At 37.1% G+C, this 23,887-nt stretch overlaps 1 protein-coding gene across 7 annotated transcripts in view; it reads left to right on the top strand.

Annotated features, from left to right (window-relative positions):
• Window positions 1–23,887, top strand: part of FAR1 (fatty acyl-CoA reductase 1) — a 63,374-nt gene that overhangs the window by 10,554 nt on the left and 28,933 nt on the right. For 2 of the 7 annotated variants that reach the window (XM_033119415.1, XM_033119413.1), the window contains exons 2-4: window positions 9,916–10,003; window positions 12,456–12,651; window positions 19,582–19,757. In XM_033119415.1, the coding sequence (XP_032975306.1) occupies window positions 12,463–12,651; window positions 19,582–19,757 (365 nt within the window). In that variant the 5' untranslated portion in view covers window positions 9,916–10,003; window positions 12,456–12,462. Of the gene's footprint in view, window positions 1–9,915; window positions 10,004–11,164; window positions 11,233–11,968; window positions 12,221–12,455; window positions 12,652–19,581; window positions 19,758–23,887 lie in introns of those variants that run through there. The other 5 variants (XM_033119414.1, XM_033119410.1, XM_033119411.1 and 2 more) reach the window with 3 other exon arrangements.

The following is a 23,887-nucleotide window of genomic DNA, read 5'->3' as shown; positions in this document are numbered from 1 at the left end:
AGCTCAGCTCAAGGTGCCGTGTTCAGTCTTAGTTGCAGGGGGCGCTGCTCACCATCCCTTTTGGGACTCAAGGAATTGAACTGGCAACCTTGTGGTTGAGAGCCCACTGGCCCATGTGGGAATTGAACCGCAGCCTTCAGAGTTAGGAGCATGGAGCTCTAACTGCCTGAGCCACCAGGCTGGCCCTGACTAATAGTAAGTTTTAATTGAGAAGTAACAGTAATGATCATTGGAAACCATGACAGCTAAAGACAGCACAAGTTCACTGATAGTGAGTGTCCCCCTTGAAAATTACAGAATTCAAGCTTTTGAGTGTGCATATATGTGTGATAGGAGCTTTGCACCACTGGGTTGTAACAGCCAGAGTTATTAATTGTATACAAATTGAAATCTTTGGTACATTCTAATAACATGCTCATTTTTGTAATTCTTCAAAATTGCAAAATAGTTTATTCTTAAGTAGTGTTAAGGGTCAAAGGAAGGTCATGCTTTCTAAATACTTTGTAGTCCATGGGTGGTCTGGCCCATTTTTTGGACAGTCATTACCTTTGAAGGTAATCCAGTGTGTATTGGAATACATTTCACTTTTCTGAGTCAAAAGTACTAGGATAAAGATTTTGTGAATTAGCATGAAAACATTTTTATTCAAGTTAAGGAGAGACTATAGTATAATAGTTTGTCTAATCACGTGTGACTTATGGTAGTTACTCTTTAAAAGTTGTTTTCTCCTAAAATGGCACTGACTACATGTTTTTTGCAAGCAATGGAATAGTTTATTACCAAACTATGTGTTCACAGGAGCACAGCCCATTTTCTGTCGGCTTCAAAGTAGAAAAGTTACCCCACTGGTACAGGCCTTGAGGATAGAAACAGAAACAAAGGAAAATGGATATTGCTGAAAAAGTTTTTTGCTTGTCAACACACAATTTTAATGCTGTAGAATTGACATTTCCTCTCTGATAGAGTAGAACTTGATTTCTTAAGATGTCTTTGTGTTTGGATTTTTACATTTCTCAAAGGAATTCTGAGTGTCTGATATTTTCCAGAATAATGAGGCCTTAAGAGGCATTTTTAACTCCTCTCAAAGTGCCATGCTTACGGAGCAGCATCAGTGTATGTAATACTTGTGTGATGCCCTAAGAACTAATGAACCTATTGAGAAGCCTTACTATCAATGAGTACCTTCGACATTGGGGAAAATAGAATACAGAGAGTTAAATATTGGTATATCAGGATCTGTGTAGGCAAACAGAGTGGCCATTATATCTGCTTCAATGGGTGCTTACAACAGGGTTGGACACTAGCATCTTTTATTGAAAAAAACGTTAACCAAGATGCTTCAGCTATTCTTTTGTTTGTGGAAAAATGCCTTATAAGCCTTAATTTTTGAAAAAGCAAAAAGGAGCCCACAATTCTTACCAACTTAACTACAGTAAATCGTTGTACATTTTGAGTTTTTCTTTTGGCCCTTTGTTCGTTGCTTACAGCTTTTGCTTTCAGAGGAGGTTTTCTTTTTATATTGAGCCTTAAAACACTAAAGATTCTAGAGTTATTAAAATATTGTAGAAAACACACTAGACGAGTAGTTCCCAATATGCCTGTAGATGGCAGTTGATCAAAAATCGTAAAAGACAGTGTATACGAGGTCTGACAGGTAAACTTGTTTTTGCAAACTTGTTGCAACGATGTTGCTAGCCTCTTTTGATATCAGAGGGATTATTCATTATGAATTTGTACCAACTGGACAAACAGTTAACCAAGTTGACTATTTGGAAGTACTGAAAAGGCTGTGTGAAAAAGTTAGACGACCCGAACTTTTTGCCAACAGTTCATGGCTCTTGAATCACGACAATGCACCAGCTCACACGGCACTGTCTGTGAGGGAGTTTTTAGCCAGTAAACAAATCACTGTATTGGAACACTCTCCCTACTCATCTGACCTGGCCCCCGATGTCTTCTTTCTTTACCTGAAGATATAGGAAATATTGAAAGGAAGACATTATCATGACATTCAGGACATCAAGGTAGTAAATACGAGGACAGCTCTGACGGCCATTCCAGAGAAAGAGTTCCAAAATTGCTTTAAAGGGTGGGCTAGGCGCTGGCTTCGGTGCATAGCTTCCCAAGGGGAGTACTTCAAAGCTGACTAGTGATATTCAGCAGTGAGGTGTGTGGCACTTTCTCTAGGGTGAGTTTACGAACTTAATTGACCTTCATACTTACCTACGAGGTGAGGCCTCTTCATAGCCTAATTAAAATGAGTTGGCTTGCTTTTGCCTAGAAGTGTGTCGACTCCAAGTGGTTACTTACTGGTTAGAAGTTCATAATTAAGTGAACATGGGAAAATGGAAATTTTTATTCAGTAAGGTTATATTTGGTAGGTAAAATATGTCCAAGTATGCGTCCCATAGGGCCTAATTTTTTTAAAAGGAGTTGGGGTGGCTAAAAAATGTAGTAAGGAACAACTTGTTCACTAGCCCATTGAAGCAGATCTAATATGGATTAAATAGTTGACAGTCTCAACAGTAATGAAGCAGTTACTTCAACATTCCCTTTGTGGCCGGTTGTATTTTCTAAAGATGGTTGTAACAATATCTCTCATCATGTTATTTCAGTATGACCTTGCCTCTTCTCTCATCCTGAGGTGGGGTTTATGGTCCCCTATTCTTGAATTTGGGGGATCTTGTGAATCATTTGTAACCACTGCGGCAGAAGTTATACTGTGTGACTTTCAAAGCAAGGTTAGAAAAGCTGAGAGCGCTTCTACTTAGCTCAGTACAATATTGGCCTTGAAGCCTTTAGCAGCTTTGTAAGCAGTCTAGCCTGAGATCGCCTTGCTGCAGGGAGGCGCAAAAACTACCTACCTCATGTGGAGAGACCTTCCAAAGAAGATCTAAGATCAGGAGTTAGAAACTGTTCAGCTAGAACTGCTTCGTCAAGCCCGTCTCAAATTCTTCACTCACAGATATTGTGTGAGAGAATAAAATGATTATTGGTTTAAGACACTGAATTTTAGAGTGATTCTATTACATAGCAATAGATAATAAGAACACTTCTTTTCTTGAATCTGTTACTGTATACTGAGATTTGACAATATACAGATGTAGTTAGGAATATACCCCAATGATTTGTTCTGGGATATGAACATTAATCTTATTTTTGATCTTCTACCTTTGGTATGTAAAACTTTTTCCTACCATTCTTTCCTGCACCCATTTGGAAAAGCCATTCCATTTTAAGTATTTAGTAGGGAATATTTTGGTAACTGAAACTCATGTGTATTGGAAAGTGTCCACGGATATGTTTACTATGGCATGAGACCATATGCAGCATCTTTAGAAGTTGTTTTGCTCTGTACCTTAATTTTAGTTACTACGATACTTGGCCTTCTGTTAGTTTCCTAGGACTACTATAACAACGTACCACAAACTGGGTGGCTTCAAACAGCACAAATTTATTGTTTCATAGTGCTGGAGGCTAGAAGTCCAAAATCTATGCTCTCTCTGAAATCTGTAAGGGTTTCTCTTCCTTTCTTTGTTGGCAAATTTGGCATTCTGGCCCGTAGCTGCTAACTCCAAACTCTGCTTTGGTTGTCACATGGAGTTCTCCCTTTGAATCTCTGTGTCTTCAAATGTCCCTCTTATAAGAACACCAGTGATAACTGGATTAGAGACCCACTTTACTCTAGTATGACATCATTTACCTTAACTAATCACATCTTCAACAATCCTGTTTCAAATCAGGTCACATTCTGATGTACTGGGGATTAGGATTTCAGTGTATCTTTTCAGGGGGAAGACAGTTCTATCCACAACAGGCCTCAGGGACATTGGTATAATTATTTACACATTTTTACTCTAGATTAGATGTGGATGGGGTTTTCTTTAAGGGTTTTATTAAAACATATAGCTGACATACAACACTATATCAGTTTCAGGTGTATACCATAGTTGTTCAACATTTATACATGTACCTAAAGAATTGATCGGCATAAGTCCAACAACCATCTGACACCGTACACCCTGTCACATTATTGACTATATTCCCTAATGCTGTACATTACATCCCAATAGTTACTTGTTTTATACCTGGAAATTTGAACCTCTTATTCCCCTTCATCTTCCTTCCCCCCTTTGTGAAAGGGGTTTTGACTCAGTGTGTCCCTGAAGCTCGTATTCTCTGCATGTTAATCCCCTGTCTCTCCAGCATACACACATAATACACAGAAAATTGAATAGTCATTTTTGTTCAGGCTCATTGACCCCTTTGAGGATCTCATGATTCTTCCCCTAGAAAAATGTACAGTTGTATGCGTGGGTGGGCATGCTTGTACACATATACACATAAACACACATTATTTTAGCTGAAACTGTAACATGTTCTTGGATACCTCCGCAAACCTGTTCACGGACTTCTAGTTATTAATTTCCATTGGTTAGAGATGCCTAATCCCCATTTCCCTTTTAGTGGAAAAACAAACAAAAGGGAGGGGAAGGAAGGAGGAAGCAGAGGTGTATGCCTCGGATCCCTTTTGTAGCTCGTTGCAGCTTTCTGGGGAATTTTCATGTTTGTGTGATATTTACCATATGCTTAGCTTTTATTCCCTCCCAACCCCTTATATATAACCTTTGTAAATATAAATTTACGATTTATAAAATAAATAACATATTTCTCTGTAAAGAAGAATAATCTAGGTTCTTTTAGGCCTGTACACAGTGTAGAAACGGACCTTTGTATCTTGCCACAGTATTGGGTTAGCTCTTGACTTCTTTAAATTCTGTGTTATTTTGTTGTTATTGTATCAAAGTTTTTTTGAACAGGGTAGTGGTTTAGGGTTTCTGAGTCTGTGACAGAATTATATTCTGTGCTCTTCTTCACTTGAAGCCTTTTCTCCAAAATAATATTGCCCAAACCTCACCCTTGAACAAATTAATGAGCTTTCCTTTGAAAACAGATTTCTTTTACATACCTTGAAAAAGGCTATAGGTCATGTCGTTTTGCATGTAATTTTTGACATATCTATTTCTGAAGCCTGGCATTCATTTGTTGGTTTGTTTTTGAAACTATTATCAAACAAGTATTTACTGTCCATTTTCCAATGAGATATATATATATATATATATATATATGCACAGTAATTCTAGAAGTAGTGAATTTATAGGCAGTGAATTTGTAGACTATACGGTTTTGTATTGATACCTTTCTCATTTGTAGTTTATTTTCTGACCGTTTAATATTGGGAATCATTATTTAGAAAAGGGGTTGGCAAATTGTGGCCTGCAAACTGTCTTCCTGTTCTTGTGAGTAAAGTTTTATTGGAACACAGCCATGCCCATTCGATTACTTACTGTCCATGGCTGATTTTGTGCCTCAAATGGCAGAATTGAGTAGTTGCTACTAAGATGATATGGCCCACAAAGCTGCAAATAATTTACTACCAGACCCTTGACAGAAACTTTTGCCAAACTTGGTTTAGAAGATTTTGCAATTAATTCCCCCCTTTTAAGGATGTTTGATGTTCTTTATTTCCTTACCTTTTCAGTCGTGGAATCTAACGACCATTTAGCTCAACTTTCTATCTGCTGCTTGAATTTCCTTCAGTGTTCCTGCCAAGTGTTCTTCCAGCTTAGAGGTGTAGGACAGTGAGACAAAACAGCATTAGATGTGGCTGTGTTAAACACAGAAGAATTACCCTGATTGGGAGTCTGACTCCCAGTGAAAAGATAGATGAAATATCTAATTTGTCCATTTGCCTTCCCCACTGTCTCCATTGATAGGTTTTGACTCTGGGTTTGTTTATGAGCTGAAGGCACAGAGGAACCCGTTTTTAATAAGAAGACAACTAAATGGACCTATAGCTATAGATGGTAGAAATTTTGTAGCAGCTAAAATAAGGAACTAAGAATCCTTACAAATGCCCTTTGTCAGATTTTACTGTTTGTGTTCAGTATATGCTGGTGCAGAAAGAAACATACAGGTGGAGATAGTCTAGATTTCACTGCAGAATTGTTTTTGGTAGTTCTGTGTACTTGACTGCTTGGTGAACGTAGGGGATCTCTCAGGAGGGGCATCTGATCTCAAGATCAACATATCTTGAGGGGAGATGGATTTCTCACATTCCGTTCAGGAGACCCAGCCTGAGTCCTGTTCATCAACAGTTTCATAGTTAAGTAATCATCTGGTTTCTAATCTAATAGATTTTCCGTCTAATAAAGAAGTGGAATGAAAATTTAATAAAGATTAGCAGAAGATAATTTCTTAATGATATTCTTTTGTTTTCACTTTAAAAAAGGTTTGTCAATTGTTTTTTCTAGTAACATGGAAATAAGTTTGTAAATTGTTAGAAGACAGTGGAGACTGGCTAATTGAGGGGAAAAATTTTCTTTTAAATATTTTTTGATACTTTTTGAGTTTTCTATTTTTACAAACATAGTGGTTTTTTAAAAAATGTGTAATACATGCACATAGTATGTAATTTAAACATGTACAAAAGGATATACAGTGAAAAGTAAATGCCCATTATCTCTGTTCCTCATTGGTCCAGTTCTCCCAGAGGTAACCATCATTACCAAGTTTTTGGCTTTTTTTGCCACAAATAATCTTTGTATTTATAAGCATATGCGTACTCTTTTTCTTTTTCCATAAAAGGTGGTGTATCATACAGTATTACATCTTGGCTTTTAAAATTTATCATGAATGCTATTCTATAACAATATATGTTAAAGCACCTCATTTTTTTTTTTAGATGACGAGTATATACCATTATAGGAATATATCAGTTTGCCCAGTCCCCTATTGGTGAACATTTAAGTTTTTAATCTTTTGCTATCGGTGTTGTAATGAATATATCTTTGCACACACATGAAAGATTTCAGAAATACGTAGTAGAGTTAATTACCGGGTCAAAGGTAATGGGCACTTAAAATTTGATATCCTTAGATCCGCGTCCCCTCCACCCCTATAGAGGTTGTACTAATTTATAGCCCTACCAGCAATATAATAGTCTCTGTTTCTTGTGTACCCTTTATCAATTTTTTTGGTCTTTATAAGTCTCATGTGAAAAAAATCTTGTAGTTTTAATTTGCATTTTTCTGAATGAGTAAGGTTAGGTATCTTTATAGATGATTAAGAGCTATTTGTATTTTTTTTCTGTTTTCCATCATGTCGTTTGCCCATCTAATTAATTGTTGGTCTTTTATTAGATTACAAATGCTCTATATGTTAACATGAATTGGCCCTTTCTCTTTGATGTGATATACTTCCTTTTCTGGCCAATTGTAGCATTTTGGAACATTGCATTTCATGTTAGAGACGGTGGGTATGTAATGTAAAGTTGTGTGTGTGTGTGTGTGTGTACGTGTATGTGAAAGTGGGGTAATATTCTTGGTATTTTCTTTGTTCCTTTTCATTTGTCTTGTTAAGTAAAATAGGTTATTACAGATTATTAAGTAGTCTTGGCTCTCAGGAATACTGAGCCTCGGTGGTGAACTAGCAGTGGAGGGTCTAGGGGAGTCTTACCACTCAACAGTGTGACCTATTGAATCAGAGTCTGGGTTTTCATGAAGTCTCCAGGTCACTTGTGTGCACATTCAAGTTAGGGGGTGCTAGTAAAGGGATTCACCTGGCCTAAAAGACTGTAGCCTCCCAAAGAGGGTAAACAGTATACTATTTGGTGGGGGTGGAGGTCTCATGAACTTAGTTCTCAGTCGAACTAGCAAAAATATTTGAGGTGTGGGTTTGTGTGCCTGGAGTAACTAGAGCAGGGGTCTATGGATATGGTTTTGGTTCTCACTAGAATGTCTCATTTCCATAGGGCTCCTGAGGGTCCACAATTTATTAGGATTTAAACAGAATTTCTAAGTAGAGGCTTTAGGTTTAGAAACAGGTTCTGGGGAAAGGGAACTGGTGAGAGTTCAGCCTGGAGGAGTAGGGTTTAAGTCAGAGTTGAAGGGTCAGTGGAAAAATAAAGTGTAACCCAGGAACTGGGGCAGAAACTCAGGATCTTGGTCAAGACCAGAGGTCCGCAAACTTTTTCTGTAAAAGACCAAGACAGTAATTGTTTTAGACTTGTGGGCCATAAAGTCTGTTGTGTTTACTCAATCCTGCTGTTAAAGTATAAAAGTGAGAAGGGTTCCTAGACCCGATTCCAACATGTATGTGGAGGTTCCCACACCAACAGGCAGTACTCAGGATGCTGGGAGTGTGTCCCAGAATTCAGCTCAATTCTGACACTACTTAGAGAAGCATCAGATGCCACAGATAAAGGGCTCAGTCCCACATCAGGGGCCGCTCCCCACATCAGGGGGCCCAGGTTGTTACCTGTCCTTCCAACCTTACTGACTACAAATTTGATGTTCCGAAGACCCCTCCAACTTAGGATGCAAATTCTGAGTCCAGGTTGTTACCTGTACTGCTGACGGACTGGTTGTAAATCAGAGGTTCCCATAATCTCCTCCTCGGGTTCACTTAATTTGCTAGAAGGCTCACAGATTTCAAGAAAACCCATTTACTTACTAGATTACCGATTTATTACAAAGGATATTAAAGAATACAAATCAGTAGCTAGATGAAGAGAAACATAGGGTGAGGCCCCAAACAAAGGACTTCTGTCTTTGTGGAGCTTGGGGCCCAGAACAGTGGCACATGGAAGAGTTCTTGTTCCCCAACTTGGAAGCTCTCCAAAAAGGGCTGTTGAGGTGTCCTTTGGGGGTTTTATGGAGGCTTCAATATGTGGTTGTGATTGACTAATTTGCCTTTGGTGATTGATTCAACCTCAAGCCCTTCTCCCTTCAGGGGATATTGGGGTGGGACTAAAAGTTCCAGTCCTCTAACCACTTTGTTGGCAACCGGCCTGAACCTCCGTTGGGGTCCAAAAGTCACCTCATTAACATAACAAGAAGACATCTTTGTTTGCTTTCATCACTTAGGAAATTCCAGGGGTTTTAGGAACTTTGAGCCAAGAATGGCGGAGAAGACCAAATATATACTTCTTATTAAAAATTACATTATCACAAAAAGCAAGTATGGATAATCGCAAGGCTGTATGTGGCTGTGTTCCATTAAAGTTTTATTTATTAAAACAAAATAGAGATTTGGCTTTGGGGCAGTAGTTTGCCACCCGTTAGTCTAGACTCATACTATGAGAATAGGGAATAAACTGCAGCTTTTTGAGCAGGTAGATGCCTCAGAAGCTCATTTACTGCTTAATGGATTCCAGATTTAAGGCAGTAGACTCTTCTATACCTCCACATTGCTGGAGAAATCAGGCCTTGTAAAGCTCTGTTAGGTCTTTTTTCCTTAGGCAGTGACTGGATGGGGCTTTCAGGTTGAAGTTCTTTATTACCTGAGCTGGACAGGTATTAGTTCTAAAGGCTAGGCATAAAGACTTTTTAATCCTCTTCCTTTATTTCTTCTGTTTTACATTGAAAATGGATTAGGTGATATTTCTCAAAGTTTGGTTTTCAGCAGCCTGCCTTAAATCAACTGTGATTCTTAAATTTGGAGATGGCTTTTGTAAAGCTATTTAAAACTGATGGTGAGGTTGCATCTGGGTTCTTGGGCTAAAATTTGAGAACTCAGTTTCATTGCTGTGTAGGATTTTTTTCTGATAGAATATGCCAATTTTTTTTCCATTTTCGTGTTGATGGATGTTTGAATCTTTTCCACATTTAGGATATTGCAAATAATACTCCTGTGAATCTTCTTTACACCTTTTGGTGTTCCTTAGTAAATGTTACCATACAGTTTTCCAAAGTGACTACCCATTTCCACTATACTAGTAGTGTTAGGAGAGCCCCAGTTGTTCTACACCACCATCTACAAGGTTGAGAACCCCAGGGCAGAGGGATTACATGGGTATATTGCCCTTAATAAAGCTGCTAATTTTTTTTCATAGTCTACAATGATTCTTTCCAGAAAAAAAGACCATTGAAAATTTTTAGACTGAAATACTACAGATTGGACTGACTGCCGACAGATCATACTGAGAATCACTGCCAAAGAAGTAAGGGGAAGATGAGTAAGGAAATGTAATTATGTGCCTAGTCTTCTGTGTGTTAATTACATTTAATCGTCACAGAGATGCTATGAAGTGGATTAGAGAGTAGGTGGGTATACTATCTACATTTTAGAGATGAAGAAACTACAGACCCAACAGGTAAGTAAGCTTACTCCCAAGATAAATGACTTGTGAACAGGACTGCCATAAACATTCATGTACATGTACTTGTTTGAGTACCTGTTTGCATTTCTTTGGGGTATACCTAGGAGTGGAATTGCAGTGTCATATGATAGTTCTGTGTTATATTTTTGAAGAGCCACCCAGCACTCACAGCAGTTGGACCGTTTCACATTCCCACCAGTAGTGTCCACGGGTTCCACTCTCTCTATATACTCATCAATACTTGCTATTTTTCATAATGTTTTGGTGTTCTAGACAGTATTATATAGGTGGCCCAGACAGCATTATAGGTGGTATAGTTTTGTGGGGTTTTCTTTACTTCATTTTCTGTGTGTTGCTGGTGTACAGAAATACTTTTTTTGCATATAAACCTTGTATCTAGTGACCTTAAATTCACTTGGTAATTCTAATAGTTTGTATATTTATTGGATTTGCAATGTACATCTGAATTTCTGATTTCCAAATGCTTATTCCTTGTTCATTTTGTATAGTAGCTATTTTATGGATGCAATATTCTTGTGAATGACTTGGAGGATATTTATTAGAATTAATTTAATTTCTCTTTAATATTTTCATTACTTTAGTTTCCTTTGTGGTTGATTCTATTACCTTTCACTTTGGATCCTTAATTTTGTAAGTATTTCCTAGGTATCTAGTGATCTTTGGCTATCTATTCATATTTATGAAGGACTGAGGTTGGTTTTGGTACCTGATGCTGGCTTCCTCTCAGTTTTTTGAGGTCTGTTTTTCCAAAAGAGTTTTTCTCCCAGTGGGATTACTGATTGAGAGCTCTGCATGAGTTTAAGGGCCAGCAGCAGTCAGTTAGCTGGGAACCTAAAATTTATTCTGAGGCTCCAGTGCTATGAAGACTTTTTTCTTTTGGTGGCTTTTGTTTCCTATCTCCTGCTCCCCCACATCCCCCACCACCATTTGAGGATGTTTGGAACAACCTCAGGCTTAGCCCTCCTTCTCTTTTATCCCTAGCACCCATGCTGGATACTCTTCTCTGCAGATCTGGATACTAAGCCTGGGAGCCAAAGTTTATACAGGAAGTAAGACTGTCATGAGTGGCTCTGCTGTTCTGTGAGCAATGCTTTTTAACAACTTTGATTTCCCTATGCCTTCATTCAGCTGCTTTTCCTGAGTTTGATGTTTTCTTTTTAGGAGGGTGGGACAGCTCTTGCCTCCTTATAATCCTTTCCTGTGCTTGTTTTGCTTGGGTTGTTACTTCTGCTATGGCTTCTTTATCATAGTCTCATCTGTTTCTTTTAGAAATTCCCCTCCCTCCCTCCCTCCCTCCCTCCTTCCCTCTGTTCCTTCCTGTTTGCTGATGGGCCTATTTCTTATTTTCAGATTGCCATGAATTAATTCTTTTTATAATTATTGAAGATTTGGACATAAAACACATGTGTCTACTTCCTAGCTTAAATAAAACAAATACAATTGAAGCTTTTTATTCTTTTCTGTGATTGTATTGCACTCCCCCTCATGCATCTGTTAATATTATCGTGTGTGCATTTCTAAACAATAAAGAGCATCATTTTGAATGTGTTTGAACTTTGTATAGTGACATACTGCATGAATCCTTCTACATCTGGGTTTTTTCCATTCATCATGGTTCTTTTGTTTGTTCATTCTCTTAGTATACTATCTTTTCTGCTGTTTCACTGGAATTTGGGTAAGGAGGCTAAGTCAGCCAATGTATTTCTTAGCATGGCTTTTTTAAAATGGAGATTTAAGCACCTTTTGGATGTATTGTCACTACAGACGTGTAGGAGAAAGGACTTGGTGTTACCTCTTCTTGTTTCAGCTGGTGATGATAGGTGAATATGACACCTCACCATGTTATACAAGCTAGGCAATTGAGTCTTGCTGCTGACCTGTATTTGGTGTTATAAATCCTTTTGGAGACAGAGAGACACCATTCATTCGTGTTTAGGGTTTGACTGAGGTTTAAATGAAGATTTGAGTTCTTATTGCTGGAAGGACTTTTTACAGGCCATTTAGTACAAACTGTACTAAAACCCAGGCTCAGAGAAGGTGAGTGGCTTGGATGAGGTGATCCAGAGGGAAAACAGGGATTAGAAGCTGTTGTTTGTAGTGCCTTATTCTTCCCACCTTACTGCAATGAACCAGAGGTTAAAGTCTCCTTTTGTAAACATTCAACTTTGATTTTTGCCTGTCCTTTAAAATACTTTTTTGAATGCCTAGATTTTAGTACGTAAGAATGAACATAAATCTTTGAATTGATGCTTATTTGTTGTGTTTTTCTTAGGATCAGAATGGTTTCAATCCCAGAATACTATGAAGGCAAGAATGTTCTCCTCACTGGAGCTACCGGTTTCCTAGGGAAGGTACTTCTGGAAAAGTTGCTGAGGTCTTGTCCTAAGGTGAATCTAGTGTATGTTTTGGTGAGGCAGAAAGCTGGACAGACACCCCAAGAGCGAGTAGAAGAAGTTATCAGTGGCAAGGTAAGTGTAGAAAATAATCATTTGGAAGAGAGACGAAAATGTGGTGTTTGTGTGTGTGTAATTATTGTAATCATCAACAGCTTCGTATATTTCTTCAGTATCCTGAAAAAATTTAATAAGGAATTACCCTACAGAATGGCAGTAAGCTGGATATGATTTGTGATCAGTAGGAGAAAAAAGCTTTCGTCTACGATGGGCAAAATTGTGTAACAAGTTCTAAATTACCTTTATGGTAGATATTTAATGTGTTTTTGGGATATTTGGGGCAGGTTATTTGTAATTACTAGGTATTTTAGTCTTCAGAATAATAATAATAAAGAGAGAGTTTCTAGTGACTCCCTGTCTGTGAGATACTATGTTTTGATACCACTTAAAAATTTTTAAAAACAGATTGCTCCACACAGCAGTATTAGAGGGTAGGAAATTCACATATTCCCATTTGACAAATAAGAACATGATGACAGTGGGGTCAAATAGAAATCAAGAATATGTAATACATGTTCACACTTGAGAAAAATATTGCTATGCTGAGTAAAAACGGAAGTGAGCTGGAGTAAAATTCTCTCAAAATGAATGGATTTACCTGGCATTCATTAATAATTAGTTTAGTATAGTTAGCTATGTAAGTTTTTATTTACTAGGTTAGGTATGTGGTACCTTTTAACCTAGAGCAGTTAGGACTTATGTTTAAAAAACAAAAAACAAACCTCTCAGTCAGTCTGAGCAGTCAAAGAATTGCTGAAAAGTGTCAAAAGATGTGATAATTAATTACAGATTAACAACTCTTGTGTTAATACATAATTTATTAGACATGATTTGTTTTCTAGTCTTTGACCTTTTAGTAGAAATCCATAAAGTACTTAGTAGTGACTAACATTTGAGTATTTACCTGTGCCAGGCACTATGTGCAAAGCACCTTATATGTATTTAATTATTACAGCAACTTAATGTAAGCACTGTTGTTAGTCCCATTTTACAAGGTCATATACTTAGTGAGTGTTTGTACCAGTGTCTGAACTCTGGCAGTCAAACCCAGAGAGAAGGGGCAGATGTTGATAGATCCCATTTTACAAATATGGACAATGAGTCTCAGAGGCTGTCATTTTATCTGAGGTTATGTAGCTGACAGATGTTGGAGATCACACAGATGACTTGATAACAAATCCCTAGTATCATTCTACTTTATGGCCTTACTTCCCCAATAGATGAGAAAGTAAGGGAAAGATGATGGCAGACTTTGTAGTACAATGGGAGGAAGTAGTCTTTAGAGCTTACTAGTTGCAAGAGTTGTAGCTTACACAGTGAAAGTAGCTTAATTTTCCGAAGCTAATAGCAGTTGGTGCCCAAGCTGACAAAAAGTAGAAAATGACAAAGAACAGAAAAGAAGAGGGTGAAAGACAGAGAGTAACAGGTAACACATAACAAGAAGTAGTGAGGGAATGGGGTAGCGCAATAATGGGAAGCATATCTCCTAGCAGTGGTGAAACACGGTAGCAGAGGCACAATTATGAGGAAAAAGAGAAGATACGCAGTGAGACACATACAGACATTTGGGGCTATTTAAATGTAACTTTCTAATTATAAAAAGTTACATCGTAGCATTATAATAAAATACAATAAACAATATTAACGTGGTGACTTAGAATGAATTAAGAAAAGGCTAAACTATATTTAGAACGTTTTCTTTACTGAACTTTTATTGTTTGGGAATGATTTTCATTCAAATGTAATTTTGGAAGATAAACTTCACTTATGTGTGAAGCATCCATGTTTTTCTTGTTTGTATTTTTTTTTGCCCCGCAGAAAGAGGTAATTTTAGACCTACGGGGTTTTAACATTGAGGTATATAAGTTAGTAGTTTTTCCTTTTAAAAATAAATTATTTGATACTATTAATAGGGAGTTAAAGGATACAAAATAATATTTACCTGTCTCCACTCTTCATTTTAGTAATTCAATTTGTCCCTACATGAAAACTTTGAATAATCCTTACTTCAACTGGAAAAACTATGTCTACTTTAAGGAAAAAAAAAAGTCTACTTTGAGAGCTATTTGGTGATAGTATAACTCATAGCTAGTGACACTTTAATAACATTCTTCCCATTGCCCCAAATTCTCATGTGTTTGTGTTCCTCCCTCCTGCCGTCCTGCTATATATCAGGGGCTGTTCAGGTTACCAGAGACATAGCAGTGAACAAAATAAAGTTCCGAGCATTCTGGGAATTTGCATTTCTAGTTAAGGAGACAAGTTAATAAATACATAACATGTTGAGTAATGAATGATACATGTTGTGCAGAAAAGTAAAGCACATAAAGGGGCTGCTTATATATGGTGATCAGAATAGTTCTGAGGTGACGAAGAATCCATATGGGTATATAGAGGAACAGTGTTCCAGGCAGAGGAAATGTCAAGGGCAAAGGCTCGGAGATGGGAGCTGCTTGACAGGTAGGTGTAAAGAGCACCTGGACCAGCTGTGGTTTTTATCTTACTTGGAGCTATATGAAGCATGTAAAGTCGGTACTAAGGGTATTGTTCCTTACAATTGCTTTTCTTCTCCCCAGCTAAGCTTTCTGCCTCCTAAAATACAATAAAATTGTTAGTTTATTATTCTTTAAAATTTTTGCTTGTTTGGCTTGAGGAAGAAGGCTTCAGACAAATATTTATACTTACATATGAACTGGTATTAACTTTAAACTCGTATAAAGAATTATCACATGAACTTTATAGGTACTTATTTTGAAAAGTAAGATGTGAATTAATATTTAATATTTACCAACATGAACAAAAGAACTGTTTGAAGAATTTGCCATCTTAAAGTTCTCTTTCAGTTTTCTGAAAGAAAGTTCGTTTTCTGTTTTCTCCCAAGAAGTGAGAAGATGGACTATGTTCCATGTGATTTTAAAATAAAAACTGTTTGGTAGGCTAGTATAAGGACATTTTTTTTTTAAGTTAAAGTTTATTGGGGTGACAATTGTTAGTAAAGTTACATAGATTTTAGGTGTAGAATTCTGTATTACATCATCTATAAATCCCATTGTGTGTTCACCACCCAGAGTCAGTTCTCCTTCCGTCACCATATATTTGGTCCCCTTAGGACATTTTTTAAAAACATATGATTTATAGCTTTTTTCCAAGTCACTTTTAATTATAACTCTGAGTAAATTACCTGAATCGGTAGATTGACTACAGTGTATTGCAGACTGATACCTTTACCTTGCGGCTATACTTTTTCGTATCCGCCAAATGCGTTGAAAGGTTCTGTTTATTTAAGGCAATGATTCTCAAACTTTTGGTTTCTGGACCCCTTTATACTCTTACAAATCAAAGAGATTTTGATTTTGTGAGTTTTTGTTTCAAATATTTTATTGATATTTATCATAGTAGAAAGTAAAACAAATTTGTAAAGCAAAAAATATACAGGCACACATTCTGTTAGCCATCAGAGTGATGATATCACACATGGGACCTTTGGAAAATTCTTCTCTACACTTGTGAGAGAATGAAAGTGAAAAATGCAGATAATATCTTAGTGCGAAAATAGTTTTGACCTTGTGAACTACATGCAGGTGTCTTGGGGTCTCCTAGGCTCCTAGACTACTCTTTGAAAACTGCTGCTGAGGAAGAGTGTACAGTGTTGCTTAGACAATTTGGGGACTGCCTGCTGGCACATTCTTATGGATATATCTAATAGGGGCAAATATTCATGCTTTAAGGAAAAAGTTGACTTTTATAGACATCCAAAAATTAATTTGAACCCAAGCTTAGCAGTAAAGATTCAGAGATTGAAGTTGGGGTCAGAAACAAAAGTGATTAGAAAACTATGAGCTTAAATTTGGTACATGTAAGAAATCTGAGTCTGTAGGCGTATCCCAAAAAGGAATTTCGATTATAGCATTTGTTTTGGAATGAGAGTGATGCTCATTTAAGTACCTAAATTCTTTATAGGCCTGTTGAAAAAGCCCTACACAGCGACCAACCAGATATTTTACTTTGAATGAACTGCATATGCCTTTATGATATTTCTTTGGATGGGAACTAATTGTCATATCACATTAGCTTTTCTTTGATGTCATGCAGCAGATACTCCTCATCGTGTTGCTTTTATTTTTAACTGTGGATTGTAAGATTCTTCCTTGGTAATTTAGAAATTATCCTTATACTTCTTAACTATTCAAATTAGTCTGCATTAGTCTCCCTTCACCGTTTTTTTTCTTTTTCTGATTCTTTACTGAATCCTTTGGGAATCTTTTGCTTCCCTCAAAAGCCATGAGAAAGGAGTCATCAAGGGGGTTGTAAGACCACAAGGCTTATTTGAAGTAAAAATGCCTGCATGTGTGTTTTGTTGACCTTTGTTTACTCATACTGGCATTTTATCATGAACCATTTGTAATTAGAATGTTTTAATCCTCCTCCCACCATTCTCCCTCCCCCTAGTAAGAGGTTATTTATTCTTACTCATTTTTTATTTTCAGAAAATACTTATTGTACCTATTCAGTGCTGCATAATTTACTTGAGGCAGGGGGTTGAATTCAGGGATAAGTAAGATAGAGTCCCTGCCTTAATGGGGCCTACAGTCTAGAGAGTTTTTAAGAGGAATGAGGGAAGGAAGAGAGAGTGTAGAGGTGTTGTGAGCTTGGATAGGACCAGTAATTACAGTTGATGTCTTGGTTGGAACTGAGGGCCCGAGTAAAATGTGAAAGATTTGGGCCTCTCCTCTGGGGTCTCCAGGGCAGTGCTTCTAAAACTTTTCCTCCACAGTAAGGCTAATTTGTAAAGAAAATTAACATCTTCTTAAAGCCTGAAATTTCATTGAACTTTTGTGGTTGAGCCTAAACATATGGCCATTTCAGTATATTTTCAATATAAAGATGCATTGTTCCCAAATATTTGTCTGAATAAATATTTGACTAGAGTCTCCATAAAATGATGGATGCCATTTTATCTTAGGCCTTTAATTCCCTTCTGGTTCATCCACCATGTAATCGTAGGGCTACTCATTCCCCATTATGTATAGCATTGCTGGTGAATCAGTAAAATGAGTCCTTAAATATATACTTGAAGTTAGTAAGAAACTTATGGGGTAATGCTACTGTGATTTTGGAACAGGAATAAAAAGCGTCGGCAAAGAGCATATACCATAGTGGGACATTGTCTTATAGTGGAGTTTCTCAAATTCAGCACTATGGACATTTTCAGCCAGGTAATTCTTTGTTATACGGAGCTGTCCTGTGAATCGTAGGGTGATCAACAGCACTCCTGGCCTCTACGCAGATGCCAGCTGCTCCTGCTCTCATCCTCCCAGTTTTGACAACCAGAAATGTCTCTCCAGCTGTTCCCTCGGGGCAAATATTGCCCCAAGTTGAGAACCACTAATTTATAGGAAGGCCTCTAGGAAAAGAAACTCTATTGGATGGTGAGGGTTAAATTAAAATAGTTGACCATGAAATAAATTCTGGAAAGGGACGAATAAAGTATATTAAAGAGGGCATTAGTGAAGTTAGTAAAGTTGGAACGAATTGGGGTACCAGTGGGAAGAAAATGGTATTAAATAAAGAGACGGTGGCTAGGGAAGGGAAGAATATGGTTTCTGGTACAGCTTGGGAAGCAGCATGATCCTGTCTGGGTGGTAGTGGGAGATACCTGACAGGAAGGGGAACTAAAGGTCAGCGGCAGTCTGGGAGAATGAAAAAGTGTGGAATAAAAACGTGTGTGATCAAGTTGTTCAAAGTACTTTTCTGGTCATTCCTCAGGATCTTATTTCTCTTCTTGCTCCTTAAATATTGATATTCTTGAGAGTTTTGTCCCAGGCCTAAATCTCTTCCAACTAGGTGATGACTCAGCAACTGTCTGTTTTATGTAAGCTGAATGGTTGTACTTTAAATTAGATTCGGAGAAAACTTCGTATAGTCTGGGCCTTGCGTGCCTATCACTGCTGCGACCTGGGTGATCTGCTCCCAGGGCTCCCTGTGTGTGGTTAGTAAAATCGCTGTCTGTAGTCGGACTCTCTCTGCCCTGAACTCCAGGCCCAGAGAGCCAGTTCCCTCTTCTAGACCTGCCTGCTGCGGTGTCGCATAAGCACTTTACACTCAACATTCACAAAACTGTTTTGGAAAATCCTTCAAAAACCTGTATCTTTGTAACTGTACTGTCACTTCCAGTGTTTCTCACCTAATGAATTTATTCACTTAGTACATGTTTATCATGTCTATATGTTACGAGGCAAATTCTGCTATTTAGCACCTGCGTGCTGAGCAAATAGATACGGTCCGTGTCCTCACGGAGTTTACATTTCTTATCTCTCATGTCTAGTTATTGGCCACATCTTACTGAATTATTTTTAATTTCCCAAACATACCAATACTCTCGCACTTCTAAGTGGTTCTACATGCTACTTTCTCTGCCTGGAACACTATTCTTTATAATCTCAGGTCTTTCCCAAGATGGGTTAGTTGTTTCTCCTGTGCAGCCCCATAGAACTAGACCTCTGTTTCATTGCTTACCACTATATTTTAATTGTCTGTTTATGTGTGTGGTTTTTCCTGGTAAATTAAGGTCTAGATTTTAGAAATCCGGTTTTTTTTTTTTTAACATTGTCCTGATGTTTGTACTTCTTAAGTCTGTTCTGAAGGATAACATGATCTAACCAACAAAGGCAAATTTTACTCTGCAAACTACCAGCTCTGTGCTTTGGCAAGTTTCTTAACCTCCCTGTGCCTCAGATTCCTTATCTATAAAATGGGGATAATAATGTGGGCCTCATAGAGTGTTTTCTGTATACAATGATAACAGTTAAGAATAGTAACCATAGGATTTCCATAGTTGAAGTTTTAAATATCATGATCCTTGGTGGGGAAGAAGGGAGGGGCGGTGATAAAGGGTTTTAGAAAGTTGAAAAATACTGCCCTAAAATATTTTTTCTCCTTTGATAGCTCTTTGACAGATTGCGAGATGAAAATCCAGATTTTAGAGAGAAAATTATAGCAATCAGCAGTGAACTTACCCAACCTAAATTGGCTCTTAGTGAAGAAGATAAAGAGATCATTATAGATTCTACCAATATTATATTCCACTGTGCAGCTACAGTAAGGTTTAATGAAAATTTAAGGTAAGTAAAGGTATTTATATGATATTTGAACTTAATCATGGTTAAAAGATCTAATTTGAATTCTACTTTTTAGTCAAGTTGTTTTGAAAGTGATTTGAAACTGTCGATTGTAACTTTTAGTGTCTACAGACTTAAAGGAATTTCCTTTCTCTTATTATCTGTTTAAAAACATTGGGTAGCTAGTATATATTTATTAGAAGAAGTTGCCATGAATGTAAATATGAGATAGGGAAAAATCAAGAAATGGGAAGTATGGAGTAGAAGAAAGATAAGTTTACCTTGGTTAGGAGTGGAGTGTAAGTCTTAACAGCTAATAGCGTTTATTTCCTTTCCTTCCATTCTTTCCGAATCCTATACCCCAGCAGCTTTATTTTTCTACTTCATATATATCCATCTGAAAATTTTAAAAAATTAGGCTCAGGTTTGCAGCTTATAAATTTAAGTCATACCTTGTTTTTGTCTTAAAACTTTGTTAGCAGCATTAGGGGCAGAGTACATTGGATATAATTTTAATTTAAAAAATAATTTGGACTTCCTTCAAGATGCCTGTTTCAAGCAAAAACATTCTAAATGTTCACTATTTTTAAAAAATTTTAACAGATATGCATTTCAAATAATGGTGTTTAATTTAGAGCATTCTTTTTGATGGTGTGTCCAGAAATACAATTTTAATACAATGTTAATCTAATTTTATGGTCTTATGCCGGTTAAAACTGGCGTAGACTTCTTTAGGTTTCACAATTACTTTGAAGGCTGCCTTCTTAAAATATTTTTTCATTCAATTCTGATTATAAAGGGTGTAGAGATTATCTTCTATACTGTCTGTAATTAGTTTAGAAGTATAAACTTTAATTGACATTATATAATGTTACAGTTTAGTGCCAAGGCATCACAATGTATTTTGGCTATATTTCAGGTAAGGACACTTCTATAGTCTGCTTTATAGTTTTCAGGGTATTTTCCCATCCATTATTTTATTCCATGCTAACATTACCCACTGGAATAGTATGGGCAAATCCATGTTACGTTTGAGGAAGCAGAGGCAGCATTGTGTAATGGAAAGAGTATGAGCTTTGGAATTACATACCTTAGTTCTAATCTTGACGTGATCATTTACTCTCTGGTGATACTAATTTGTTATTTACTTTGTAGTTCTTTTGATGCAGCTATTATGTGTTCATGATTGAAACGTGACCAAAGAATCTTAGAACTATAGTAAAATAACATTTTCATAAACCGTGTATATGTATGTATTTATATACATGTCTTTTGATACTTGCCAATCATCTATGGGTAATGTAATTTCAGGTAGGTTTTTAGTATGAAACAGTCTAACAGATATTTTCCCCCATAGTTCTTCTAGCTTTTATTTTTTTCATAACCAGAAGAGTTCACACAGCCTTATGAAACCGTTTTCAAGGGAAAAAAAACGTATATAGATACTAGATAATTGTGGTATAGTCCTCATTGGAACAGGTAACATTAATTAGGGCAAAACTCATCAAAGTAACCTTTACAAGGAGGGCCAAAGTACAGTACTTTCACGGTACCTTCTTTCTTTCTGTTCCTCTCGAGGTAAGCAAGGCTACCATCAATGAAAGGGAAATCTTTCCATTATTCTTTCTTCTTCTACTAGAGAAACCATAGAGGATGGGATAGGCAGGTGAATAAAAAAATTTATTGTTCTTCTCTTTCTTGTCAAGTCATGTGTATTTGCTGACCAAAGCTTTGTCATTGAAATTATTATTATTTTTTTTTATGAAGCAGTTTTAATGGATATTGATGTCTAAGTGGTGATACTGCAACTTTAGATGTGGGCCTGATATTCTAAATTACTGTAGGTTGGCACATAATAACTACTTATAAAACAATTACTCTTTATAACCACTTTTTAAGTTAACCCACAAATAAAAAATGGCACAAAGCCTTTACTGCCAGGGAAAGAAAATCCAGATTTTGCTCCCAACGTTTTTGGGAGAAACCAAGATAAATTGCTCACAGATCCTGTTTGCAAAGTCCATACAATATAATAGAGGAGATAGAATATGCTTAAATAACCCTAATATAGGATAAAAAATAAGGAGTTACAGAAGAGTATACATTAAGGGCTGTGAGAGTTGGGAGGTGGTAGAGCTCATTTATTTTCAGATATGGTGGTTTATAAACTCTATGGTGGGAAAAAATGGATATCAATTTTAGAAATTGTAGAGAGATACTGACGAAAGACAGGGGGAGAGTGATATTGAGGATAATAAAGGGAGTTATTTAAATAGTTGATCCATGGGGTCTGGTATACTTTGGTAGGAAGGAAAGTGAAGGTAAGACACGGCGAATGGAGTTGAGAGGAAAGAAGTGTCAAGAAACTAGACAGAAACCATGAGGACAGAAAACAGGCTTAAGGGAGAAATGGAAGGACAGATAGTGTGGCCTGGGCAAAATTCATAGTATGAGATTTCAGAGATGGAGCAGTTTTGGGTGATAGGCCCCGAGTATGAATATGAGAGTAGGTGTTCAGAAAGGAGTGGAAGTAAAGATTGATGATTAGAAAAGATCAAGAAACTGTTAAGTCTAAGGACATTTATTTGTAAACTTTAGAATGTATTTTGAATCTTAAGAATTCTTGGAAGGTATGTTAAAAAGGCAGAATCTTAACTTTACTTGACAAATTAAGACCCTCTAGTTTTGGGATAATACCCAGAAATTTTAATTTTTAGCAAGAGCCTTGGGTGTGATTTAAATTACAGGGGTCTGGGTTCCCTGCCGTAAGATTGATTAATTGGCCCCTAGACATCTGTGTTTATATCATCATTGAGTTAAAAAAAAAATCTGCAACAACAGCGATGAGATCTCATCTAAGTAGTATTTTCTCCGAGGTGGGTAAGTGAGGAAAGAGATCAGAATGGCCTGGGGAACTTATGTAAAAAGTAGAGTCACAGGTCTCACTTCAGACATTAAAGTGTCTGAGGATAAGTTTCAGTGATCTGCATTTTTAATAAGCTCCCAGGTATCTGTCATGCCAAGTGTGAGATCTCTGGTTTAAAGTCTTAGAAGTATTATCGACAAGATTTTGAACAACCCAGAATGTCTGCAGAACATAGGTAAACAAGAAAATTTACTGGCAGTTCAAGTTGGTTTCCTTTCTTTTCTTTTTCTTTTTTTGAAGTGATTTCTATGTCTACGTTAGTGATGGACCATAATTACAAAGATTTGTTCATTTTACCCCACTCTCACCGCATAACCAATGTTATTTAGGATGCATTTAGGACTCTAGAAAACCAAAACATAATGAGAACATTATTTTTGTTTAGTATTAAATGCTTTCTGATCTAACATGTTAGGGTCTTAGCCTGAATTTCAGGGGAGTAGAAATTGGGTGGTGGTAAAATAGAGTGAAGTAAACCTGGCAGAGATACTAAGAGTTTCTTCTGTTGGCACAAAAATGCCTTCAGGTTTGAGCTCTCAGGTACAGGTAAGGGTAAAGGGGGGCAGGGAGAAAGAAGGCACAAGAGTGTTTCCTCTCTCAAGTTATTCCTTCTTTTCAGTGACCCAGAAACTTGTCACCATCCTCAGGAACCTGTAACAGAATATCTTTTGTGTACTGCTCCCAAAACGTTACTCTCCCTACCTCTATTGTTTTGCAAATGCAGAAGAAAATAGCACATTGCCCTACAGTCTAGGGGACAGTATCCTCTCTGTGAAATGGTTTTTTTTTTCGTTTTTTGTTTGTTTTGCTGGATTTGCATTTGAACAGATTTCACCTTACCCCAGTTGCGATAAGGAAGAAAAAAGATACACTCATAATTATAAGACCTCCAACCCAGTTTATTTCATTTTTTAAAAATTTCCTGCCAGTATGTTTTCATAGGCTCTTGGATACTATTGAATTAAAAGACAAAATAAGGCACAGGAGTTTTTCAAACTCTCATGAATTACTTCTTGTTCCTGGTGACCCAGAACTTCTTGTCCCGTCCTCAGGAACCTGTAACAGAATATTCTCTGTATACCTCTTCCAAAACTGTACCCTCCCCATCCCCATTGTTTTGCAAATATGATAGACATCAAAGTACTGCTTTACAGTCAAGTGGACCAAATTCTATCTGTGACATATCCTGGCCCCTTAAAAGAATGGC

Source organism: Rhinolophus ferrumequinum, chromosome 11 (genome assembly GCF_004115265.2).
Source record: "Rhinolophus ferrumequinum isolate MPI-CBG mRhiFer1 chromosome 11, mRhiFer1_v1.p, whole genome shotgun sequence".
Taxonomy (NCBI): Eukaryota; Metazoa; Chordata; class Mammalia; order Chiroptera; family Rhinolophidae; genus Rhinolophus; species Rhinolophus ferrumequinum.
This window is presented reverse-complemented; position numbering and strand designations above follow the sequence as displayed.